This window comes from Sprattus sprattus, assembly GCF_963457725.1.
Source record: "Sprattus sprattus genome assembly, chromosome: 2".
Taxonomy (NCBI): domain Eukaryota; kingdom Metazoa; phylum Chordata; class Actinopteri; order Clupeiformes; family Clupeidae; genus Sprattus; species Sprattus sprattus.
The window spans coordinates 1,285,781-1,298,280 of record NC_137921.1 but is presented as its reverse complement, the minus strand read 5'-3'; the positions used below and the strand labels follow the sequence as shown (position 1 = coordinate 1,298,280).

The 12,500-nt window shown below is 49.6% G+C and overlaps 1 protein-coding gene across 1 annotated transcript in view; it reads left to right on the top strand.

Annotated features, from left to right (window-relative positions):
* inka2 (inka box actin regulator 2) overlaps positions 1-8,739 on the top strand; it is a gene marked incomplete at its 3' end in the record, with an annotated part of 22,959 nt that extends 14,220 nt beyond the window's left edge. Inside the window, exons 2-4 of the mRNA XM_080833108.1 lie at positions 7,283-7,404; positions 7,653-7,720; positions 7,823-8,739. Coding sequence (XP_080689234.1) covers positions 7,283-7,404; positions 7,653-7,720; positions 7,823-8,739 — 1,107 coding nt within the window. The remainder of the gene's footprint in view (positions 1-7,282; positions 7,405-7,652; positions 7,721-7,822) is intronic.
* Between the last annotated feature and the right edge of the window lie 3,761 nt (positions 8,740-12,500).

The window sequence follows — 12,500 nt, the reverse complement described above, 5'->3', positions numbered from 1 at the left end:
AGAGGGGCAGCAGAGCGGAGAGGAAAACCTCTATGATGACGTGGGAGTGGCTGAAGACAGCGTCTGAACTCAACGCGCTTCTCTCCTGCATCTGAACTCAACACGCTTCTCTCCTGTGTCTGAACTGAACACGCTTCTCTCCTGTGTATGAACTGAACACGCTTCTCTCCTGTGTATGAACTGAACATGCTTCTCTCCTGCGTCTGAACTGAACACGCTTCTCTCCTGCGTCTGAACTGAACACGCTTCTCTCCTGTGTATGAACTGAACATGCTTCTCTCCTGTGTCTGAACTGAACACGCTTCTCTCCTGTGTTGGCTGCACCTGTTGAAGATTCAGCTCAGCTTTCCATTCAGTCCAACTCATGCTAACATGATGTGCTAATGTTAATATGAAATATGAGGTTGATGATGTCATAGAAGTATTAAGTAGTTTGTGTTTTTCTGCTACTTTAGAATATAGGTGATTTTTTTGTAACTTTTAAGCCCATATAATAAAGGCAATTTCTACAATATAGCCAAAACGATGGTGTTGCTGATAATGTTTGTCTGTGTGTGTGTGTGTGTGTATGTGGTGTGTGTGTGTATGAAACGTAGTGTGTGTTTGTGTGTCTGTGTGTGTGTTGGATAGTGTGAGTAGGTAAGTGTTTGTGTGTGAGGTGAAAATGTACTGAAGTTACCTCAGGACTCCGGAGTTGCATATAATTATATTTATCAAAAACAACAACAAGCTTATCAGGCCAAAGAGAGGCACACACCCATTCTCAGAGAGAGAGAGAGAGGGAGAGTCATATTTCAAGTCATGTCATATTTATTTATATAGCACATTTAAAAACATCTCACGCTGACCAAAGTGCTTTACAAGCAAATCACAATAAAATAAAATATATAAAACAAATAGAAAACAGAACAAAACAATAAGATCACAAAAAATGTTTTTATAATTAAGTAAAAAATCAAATAGAAAAACAGAAGCAACACACTCAACTAAGCATCTATATACACATCAAAAGAACAGAAACACCTCTAACAGAAAGCAAATATACAAATGATCAACTAAATTCAGGGGGATCCAAATGCTAAGGAATAAAAGTAGGTTTTGAGCCTGGACTTGAAGGTGTCAATAGAGGGGGCGGATCTTATAGACAGGGGGATGTTGTTCCACAGTCTAGGGGCTGCAACAGCAAAAGTGCGGTCACCCCTGGATTCAAGTTTAAGAGAGAGAGAGAGAGAGAGAGACTGAAAGTTAGTTCTACAGAACCTATGCTCTTTAGTACCAGATTGTTTTATCTTCTTGCTTGTCTTATCTGATGGCCTGTGTGGGTGTTCGTTGGTGATGTTCTGACTAATTGTGTGTGTCTGTGTATGTGTGTGGGTGGGTGGTTATATGTGTGTGTTTGCCAAGATGACGTGTGTGTGTGTGTGTGTGTGGTCGTGTGAGTGTGAGTGTGTGTAATACGTGATGGTTTTTCTGTGTGTGTGTGTGTGTGTGTGTTTGTCAAGATGAAATACCACAGCTTCCGTCCTCCCCCCCCCCCTCTCTCCCTCCCTCTTTCTCTATCTCTCCTTCCCCCTGTATCTCTCCCTCTCTCCCCCCTTGTGTGTGTGGAAGTGGATGTGTGTGTGTGTGTGTGTGTGTTTCTGTGTGTATGGTAAAGTGTGTGTGTGTGTGTGTAATATGTGAAAGTGTCTGCGTGTGTGTGTGTGTGTGTGGTAGTGTATGTGAGTGTGTGTGTGTGTGTGTGTGACCTGTGTGTGAGAGTGTGTGTGTGTATGGGTGCGTGTGTATGTGTGTGTGTGTGTGTGTGTGTGTGTGTGTGTGTGTGTGTGTGTGTGTGTGTGTGTGTGTGTGTGTGTGTGTAGTGGTACCTGCGCTCAGGTGGGTGTTATGTGAGAAGGTAACTCCACCCAGCAAAGGACACCTGGAGCAGCAGTTGGGGGGTCCCGGGAGACAGACACACACACACACACACACACAGGATGGTGTAGGGTCATGCACGCACGCACGCAGGCACGCACACACACACTCACACGCACTCTCATCGCACACAACCGACAGATCTACTGGCTAAGAGGCCCTTTTCTATCTCCTGCACAGAGGAGCACAGTACCAACACACACACACACACACACACACACACAACTCAGAGGGAGGAGAGAAGACACACACACACACAACTTAGAGAGAGGAGAGAAGACACACACACACACAACTTAAAGAGAGGAGAGAAGACACACACACACACAACTTAGAGAGAGGAGAGAAGACACACACACACAACTTAAAGAGAGGAGAGAAGACACACACACACACACACAACTTAGAGAGAGGAGAGAAGACACATGCACACCCACATACACACACACACACCCACATACACACGCACACTTGCATGCATGCACATGCACACACACATGCACATGCACACACCCAAACACACAAACACCCGCACACACAAACGCAGACAGACAGACAGACACACAGATGAGCCTCAATACACACACGCAAACATATGTGTCTCAATACACACACACGCACGCATGCACACACACAAGCATGCGCACGCACACACACACACACACAGGTACCCACATAGATACACACGCACACATACACACACAAACACATACAGACACACACTTGCACGCATGCACATACTCACACACACACACACACACAGACAAACTATCACTTATTACACGTAGTTAGGGTGGGGGAGGGGAGGGGAAAGAGAGAGAGAGAGAGAGAGAAGGGGAGAAGGGGGGGGGGGAGCTGTGGTGTTTCTGGTGGCAGGAGTACCTCATCTTGGCAAACACACACACACATGGCACGCACACACACACACACACACACACACACACACACACACACAAACACAGCCAGAGAACATCACCTAATACAAACACACACACACAGACACAGACACACACACACACACACGAACACACACGCACACACTCAGAACTTCACTTATTACAAACACACAGATACACACACACACACACACACACACACACACACACACACACACACATACAGACAAGCTATCACTTATTACACGTACACAAAGTAAAAGAGTAAGGGTGGGGGGAGAGAGAGAGAGGGGGGGGGGGGGGAGGAAGCTGTGGTGTTTCTGGTGGCAGGAATACGTCAGCGTGGAAAACACACGCACACACGCACACACACACACACACACACTGATACACACACACACACACACACACACACATACACAGAACATAACCTATTACAAACACACTGATACACACACACACACACACACACACAGGTACCCACAGAGAAACACACACACACACATCCGTTCCGTTACAGAGAGGGACAGGAAGAGCCTCTCAGCTCTTCACAGTTTGCTCTACTTAACACAACTCTCTGCCTGCTGGTATCAGACGGACACAAGAAGACTGAACTGAACAGAATCTCAGAACTCAGAACTCAGAATGGAGACTTCAGTGGTCATGAGGGAATTTCTGCTGCTGTTTGTCATCGCTGGCGCCCGCCTCAGTGCTGATCCTGTTATCAAGATTAAGGTTGAAGGAGCAACTGCTTATTTTCGATGCATGCCCTATAACAGGGAGAGTAATGCTTCAGCGCTGAATGCTTCAGCGCTGTACAGAGTGTCTGGAGATGAAGATCAGCTTCTGGTCAACTGCTCACAGCAAGAGAGACCACAACCAGATGGCTATAATGTCTCATGTGGTGATTGGGGTTTTATTATGAACAACCTCACTACTTACCACAGTGGAGACTACAGGACTGAATGCAGAGGAGGAAACACCACAGAACACGCCAGCTACCGTCTCACGGTCTGTAAGAAGAGAGGCGAGTATGAGATTAGCAATATAAGACATGATGGCAGAGCTGTGCTGTGCAGGCCTGATTCCACCCCAGGGCACGGGAGGAGCCTACAGCTGTACCGAGTCAATATTAGGACGACGAGGGAACCTGTTCTGTTCCTGGACACCAACTCCTCCCTGGAGCCACTCCTGGAGGAGATGAGAGGCCGACTGCACGTTGATCTCAACAACTCTCAGGTCACACTCTCTGGGGTTACAGATGATGACCTCCTTGTTGGGATGGATAATCCCAGAGGCCTTTTCCTGTGCACCACATGGAGAGGAGGTCAGTGCCAAAGTGTGACCGATAGTTATGTGAGTCTGGAACAATTCGTCTTAGCTCAAGAAGAGGAGAACCTTACTATTCCTTGTGTTTCAAAAAGAGAGTCCCCCGCCGATGTGAGCTGGTCCACTCCTGCTGGGGATGTCCGTCTCAGCTACGATCAGACTCGTCAACAGGAAGTGATGTACATGCTCAATGGCAGCCAGACTGGAGACTACTCCCTCATCATTCCCTCTGTATCTCAGAATCACTCTGGGGAATATAGGTGTGATGGGCTTGGCTTCATAGAAAACTTTTGGCTCCTTGTTTGCTACAAACTGTCCCACTTAGAGCTCATGTTTTCTCATGGTGAGAGTGTCCTTCTGGAATATAATGCCGCTGCAACCAACTTTATCCATCCGGAGTTACGGTGGTACCGTCAGATAGCTCTACAGCCCCAGGTTCTGATTCTAGACAGGAACGATGATACTGTGCTTCTGCCTGAGGATCTGAGGGGCAGAGTGAATGAATCTGCCCCTCGTCACGCCCTGATCATATCCAGTCTCACAGCAGAGGACAGTGGGCTGTACACGTGGAGGGTCTTTGGAGGGGATCGGAAGACATATGAAGGGGTTTGTTTTGAGGGAAGCATCCGTCTTCTTTACAGGGACCCCTTTGGGGTGGACTCTCCTTTCTACAAGGCGTACGCTCCACTGTGCTGTGGGCTGCTGGGCCTGGGGGCTGCTGGGATCTGGTTCTACCTGAGGAGCAGAAGAGGAGGACAGGCCTCTGGACGTCAGAGCGGAGAGGGGCAGCAGAGCGGAGAGGAAAACCTCTATGATGACGTGGGAGTGGCTGAAGACAGCGTCTGAACTCAACACGCTTCTCTCCTGCATCTGAACTCAACACGCTTCTCTCCTGTGTCTGAACTGAACACGCTTCTCTCCTGCGTCTGAACTGAACACGCTTCTTTCCTGCGTCTGAACTGAACACGCTTCTCTCCTGCGTCTGAACTGAACACGCTTCTCACCTGTGTCTGAACTGAACACGCTTCTCTCCTGCGTCTGAACTGAACACGCTTCTCTCCTGCGTCTGAACTGAACACGCTTCTCTCCTGTGTCTGAACTGAACACGCTTCTCTCCTGTGTCTGAACTGAACACGCCTCTCTCCTGCGTCTGAACTGAACACACTTCTCTCCTGTGTCTGAACTCAACACGCTTCTCCCATGTCTCTGAACTGAACACGCTTCTCTCCTGCGTCTGAACTGAACACACTTCTCTCCTGTGTCTGAACTCAACACGCTTCTCCCATGTCTCTGAACTGAACACGCTTTTCTCCTGTGTCGGCTGCACCTGTTGAAGATTCAGCTCAGCTTTCCATTCATTCCAACTCATGCTAACATGATGTGCTAATGTTAATATGAAATATGAGGTTGATGATGTCATAGAAGTATTAAGTAGTTTGTGTTTTTCTGCTACTTTAGAATATAGGTGATTTTTTTGTAACTTTTAAGCCCATATAATAAAGGCAATTTCTACAATATAGCCAAAACGATGGTGTTGCTGATAAAGTTTGTCTGTGTGTGTGTGTGTGTGTGTGTTAGAAACGTAGTGTGTGTGTGTCTGTGTGTGTGTTGGATAGTGTGAGTAGGTTAGTGTTTGTGTGTGAGGTTTTTTTTGAGGAATTTACTGAAGTTACCTCAGGACTCCGGAGTTGCATATAATTATGTTTATTCAATAACAACAAACGTATTGGGCACAACCACGTCCTGGCAGGCCAGAGCACATACCCATTCTCAGAGAGAGAGAGAGTCATATTTCAAGTCAAGTCATATTTATTTATATAGCACATTTAAAAACATCTCAAGCTGACCAAAGTGCTTTACAAGTAAATCACAATAATTTTTTTTTATAATTAAGTAAAAAATCAAATAGAAAAACAGAAGCAACACACTCAACTAAGCATCTATATACACATCAAAAGAACAGAAACACCTCTAACAGAAAGCAAATATACAAATGATCAACTAAATTCAGGGGGATCCAAATGCTAAGGAATAAAAGTAGGTTTTGAGCCTGGACTTGAAGGTGTCAATAGAGGGGGTGGATCTTATAGACAGGGGGATGTTGTTCCACAGTCTAGGGGCTGCAACAGCAAAAGTGCGGTCACCCCTGGATTCAAGTTTAAGAGAGAGAGAGAGAGAGAGAGACTGAAAGTTAGTTCTACAGAACCTATGCTCTTTAGTACCAGATTGTTTTATCTTCTTGCTTATCTTCTTGCTCTTATCTGATGGCCTGTGTGGGTGTTCGTTGGTGATGTTCTGACTAATTGTGTGTGTCTGTGTATGTGTGTGGGTGGGTGGTTATATGTGTGTGTTTGCCAAGATGACGTGTGTGTGTGTGTGTGTGTGGTCGTGTGAGTGTGTGTAATACGTGATGGTTTGTCTGTGTGTGTGTGTGTTTGTCAAGATGAAATACCACAGCTTCCGTCCTCCCCCCCCCTCTCTCCCTCCCTCTTTCTCTATCTCTCCTTCCCCCTGTATCTCTCCCTCTCTCCCCCCTTGTGTGTGTGGTAGTGTATGTGTGTGTGTGTGTGTGTGTGTGTGTGTTTCTGTGTGTATGGTAAAGGGTAAAGTGTGTGTGTGTGTTATATGTGAAAGTGTGTGTGTGTGTGTGTGTGTGTGTGTGTGTTTCTGTGTGTATGGTAAAGGGTAAAGTGTGTGTGTGTGTGTGTGTGTGTGTAATATGTGAAAGTGTGTGTGTGTGTGTGTGTGTGTGTGTGGCATTATTGTACTGATATGTAGAGGACCCCTGAGTGCTCCATGTGTGTGCTGAATGGATAACGAGTGTGTGAGTGTGTGTGTGAGAGTGTGTGAGTGTGTGTGTGTGTGTGTGTGTGTGTGTGTGTGTGTGTGTGTGGATAAGTCATAAGGGCTTATATTGTACTCTTTGTAGGCCACAGCATCCTGATGTTTTACAATACAGCTGACACTGAATCTTTTCTCTTTCTCTGTTCCCTGTGTCCTTTAATCATGTTCTCTCCTCTCTCTCCCTCCTTCTCTCTCTCCTCTCTCTCCCTCTCTCTCTCTCTCTCTCTCTCTCTCTCTCTGTCTCTCTTCTCTCTCCTCTCTCTCTGTCTCTCTTCTCTCTCTCTCTCTCTCTCCAGTTGTCTATGCGTGAGGCTGGTGATGGTCTCCATGCCCAGATGAACTCCATGATGGGAGCGCTACAGGAACTCAAACTCCTGCAGGTTCAGACGGCTCTGGAGCGCCTGGACATCTCAGCCGAGCCCCCCGCTCACACACACACACACGCGCGCTCACACACACACACGCGCCTCACCCAGCCTCTCTCAGCCAAGCCTCCCGCTCACAAACACACACACACACACACACACACACACACACACGCCTCACCCAGCCTCTCTCAGCCAAGCCTCCCGCTCACACACACACACACACACGCTCACACACACACACACACCTCACCCAGCCTCTCTTCGACGAGCCTCCGTTCCCAGACCCCCCCTCTCCCAGTGAGCTTATCACCGACCACCTCTCCGACGACTCCTCCGCTGAGGACACCAGCCCCCCACCTCCCCCCCGTCCCCGAAAGAACCGCACCTCCCACAGGGGCAGCCTCAGCACCTCCCCCTCCTCCTCCTCTTCCTCCTCCTCCTCCTCCCTCTCCTCCTCCTCCTCCTCAGGGTCAGCGGAGAGCAGCCTGCACCTCTCACGGATGTCTTCACGCCAGAGTGTCACCTCCTACGAGATGAAGTCCTGCTCAGCCTCTGGGTCAAGTCCTAGTTCCGGTTCTGGTTCCAGTTCTAGTTCTGATTCTGGTTCTAGTTCTAGTTCTAGTTCTGGTTCCAGCCGGCACTCGCACCCCCCACCGGCGACGGGCCCCCCTCCCCCCCCCTCACTACCCGAGCTGCAGGAGCTGCTGCTGTGCCTGTCCCGCCAGGGCCCCCCGCCCCCCCTGATGATGCGCCGCGACCCTTGCCCTCTCGGAGGAGACGACGAGGACGACGGCAGCGACTGGACGTCGTCCCTGATGGGCTGCAGCCGCACGCGCCAGCCTCTGGTGCTCGGAGACAGCTTCCTCGCCGACCTGGTGGGCAACTGGCTGGACCTGCCCGAGGTGGAGGGCGTGGCCGAGGAGGAGGGGGCGGGGTTAGGGACGGGGTTAGGCCGTGGGGGAGGAGGACACGACGCCCCTCCTCCTCTGCGCCCGTCTCGCTCTCAGGAGCTGCGGCGCCGTCTGGCCCTCACCACCAGCGTCTTCAAGAAGGTTCTGCGGAGCGTGCGGCCGGACCGGGACAAGCTGCTGAAGGAGCGACCCGGCTGGCCCGACCCGACCGAACCCAAGCAGAACCAGAACCTGGACCAGAACCTCCACAAGAGGAGCAAGAAGAGCGCGGCGGCCGCCGCCAAGCCCAAGGGCAGTTTCTATCGCCCCTTCTGGAGCCGTAAGGGCAAGGCGAGCGTGGGTCTGCCCAGCGACAGGCTGCCTCCCCTGGGCATCGGCATCGGCCCGCAGCGGGCAGCCTGGGGGCCCCCAGCGGAGAGAGGACCACAGAGAGGACACCCCATGTTTGACCACAACGCTGCCATCTGGGTTTGAGTGCCCACGCTGGGCACAGGGCTGCCAGAGCAGAGGCCGCAGCTGCTCAGACTGGCACAGAGAGATATTGGCATTAGAGAGGCTGGCACAGAGAGACTGGCACACACACACTGGCATATACAGACTGACACACACACACACTGGCATACACACACTGGCATACACAGACTGACAGGTACAGAGTGGCACAGAGAGACTGGCACACACAGACTGGCACACACAGACTGGCACACAGACTAGCATAAATAATGGTAGAGACAGACTGGCACACACACACTGGCATACACAGACTGACAGGTACAGAGTGGCACAGAGAGACTGGCATACAGACCATCACAGACAGGCTGTCATGCACATTGGCACAGAGACTGGCATACAGACTGGCACATACAGGCCTGCACAGAGAGGCTGGCACAGAGAGAGACTGGCACAGAGAGAGGCTGGCACAGAGAGAGACTGGCACACACAGACTGGCACATAGACTGGCATTAGAGACTGGCATACACACACTGGCATACACAGACTGACAGGTACAGAGTGGCACAGAGAGACTGGCACAGAGAGACTGGCATGCAGTTTGGCACAGACAGGCTGTCATACACATTGGCACAGAGAGACTGGCATGCAGACTGGCACAGAGAGACTGTCACAGAGAGACTGGCACACAGAGAGGCTGGCACACAGAGAGACTGGCACACAGACTATGGTGTGTATTTGCGATGCAAAGGGTGCTTGTGCAGAAGCAGCCAGCGTCCCTGCTGGCCAATAGAGCGTTCATCTGTGTGTGAATATCTGAGATTCCAAAGAGTTGAACACTGTAAGAAAGCTGAGAACACAAAGATGAGTGTGTGTTGTGTGTGAGAGAGAACAGTGCGAGTGTGTGTGTGTGTGTGTGTGTGTGTGTGTGTGTGTGTGTGATTAACGGTACATTCCTAAGCTGCCTGATGGTTCATCTCCAGCATCAGTGACAGAGACCATTGGACAGAAAACACCACCACACACTCTCTGATATGCACTCCAGAAACACACACACACACACACACACACACACACACACACACACACACACACAATTTTGATATGCACTCTGGAAGAACACACAGGAATACCAAAAACACACACACACACACACACACAACACACACACACACAATTTTGATATGCACTCTGGAAGAACACACAGGAATACCAAAAACACACACACACACACACACACACACACACTGAAGCGACTCAGGGCCACATATGGACCGTATCTGGATCGTATCAGAGCCGTATCAGGGCCACATCAGGGCCACATCAGGGCCACATCAGGGCCACATCAGGGCTGTATCAGGGCCACATCAGGGCCACATCAGGGCCACATCAGGGCCGTATCAGGGCCACATCAGGGCCACATCAGAGCCACATCAGGGCCACATCAGGGCCACATCAGGGCCACATCAGGGCCATACCAGGGCCTCATCAGGGCTGTATCAGGACCGTATCAGGGCCGGTTCCAGTCCTGTAGCTGCTTGTGCTATCATTGTATCTGCTGTTGATGAGGAGATGATGGTAGGTAGAGCTGAGGTCATAGTTAAGAGGTCAGAGGTGAGAGTTCATCAATTATCACAGCAATAAACTCCCTCAGGAAACATAATCAGCCATCACCATAAACACACACACACACACACACACACACACACACACACAACATCAGCCATCGCCATAAACATGGGGGACTTATAATCACACAGAGCGCACACACAGTATAAACAGTCAATATAAACATCACACACACACACACACACACACACACACACACACACACACACACACACACATACACACACACACACACACATACACACACACACACACACACACACACATACACACACACACACACACATACACACACAGACACACACACATACACACACACACACACACACACAACGGGTCCTTTGTTTCAGCAGGGCAGGAGTCTCTGTTTACAGTCTTCACATGCTTAGAGCTTCATAATGTCAGAGCATCATTATTACTGACGGGACCATTATAGCCATACATCACACACACACACACACACACACACACACACACTGGTGTTCACACACACACACACTAGTGTTCTCACACACACACACACACACTAGTGTTCTCACACACACACACACACACACACACACTGGTGTTCTCACACACACACACACACACACACACTGGTGTTCACACACACACACACTGGTGTTCTCACACACACACCCACACACACACACCCACACACACACACTAGTGTTCACAAACTGAGCACACAAACCTACACACACACACACACACACACCCTCGGGTCTCTGACCCAACTGGCCCGAGCCCTCTGAAGGTTACTGCAGGGGAACTCAGCTGAAGGCACATGATTCCAAACACACAACTCTGCATACACACACACACACACACACATCAATGACACACACACACATCAAAGACACACACACACATCAAAGACACACACACACACACAGTGCGTGCCCCCCTGCAGTCAATGTGGCAGGGCTTGTAGGTCTTAAAAAGCTGTACTTCATTATTTTGTCACCACAGTCATACACACACACACACACAATATTCAGACTCTTTTGTCTTTTCCCATGCATCCACACACACACACACACACACACAGGCATGCACGCACATGTACAAACTCATGCTAAATGCAGACAAACCCACTCACCCAGAACTGCGCACACACACACCAACACACATGCACACACACAAACACACATGCGCACACTCAAACACACACACACACATGCACACACTCGAACACACACATGCACACGCTCACACACACATGCACACCCATTCCCAAATCAGCTGTCCTGAGCTCAACCTAATTCCCATGAGTCGTTTATCAGAGTTAAATCATCCATGAACACAATGCCTCTCCCCCCCCCCCCCCCCCCCCCCCAGTGAAACAATGCCCTGCTTTATACAATCCCCCCCCCCCCCCACCCCGAGCGCTGGTGACCACCCCCCATCAGATCGCCGTGGCGATGAAGCCAAATAGCCTTTTAGGGTAACACACCTGGGCAGGACTGTTCTTCTGCATCAGCAGACTACACACACACACATTCACACACACACACGCACACACTCACTCACACATTCACACACACTCACACACACACACACACACTCACACAGACACACACACACAAACTCACTCACTCACTCACACAAACTCTCACACACACCGGGGGGCTTTGCTATGCCGTACTGAGCACAAGTCTATTACTGGTTCAAGTCTTGAGAACTGATTTTGATGTCACTGTTTTAAATTATTCTCGTTTAAAATGTTATGAAATGTTATGATGTGTTGTGTACAAACCAATGAGATTGTCCCTTTTTTCTGTGTTTGTCCCTTTCCTATGCAAGAAGTGTCTTTCCCTGTAGTGATGGGAAAATAAATCAATAACACGTGATGATGTGTGTGTGTGTGTCTTTACTCATGACAGGTCTTTCACACGCACACGCACACACACACACACACACACACACACACACACACACACACAGAGGCCAATCTGGACGGTGTAGGGTCCTGCACACAGGCCCACACGCTGGATGAGGTAGGGTCATGCACACACACACACACACACACTGGATGGTGTAGGCTCATGCACACACACACACACACACACACACACTGGATGGTGTAGGGTCATGCCTGACCTGCTTTTCCTTTCTATGAGTTTGGGGCACACTGATTTATCAGAGCATGCATG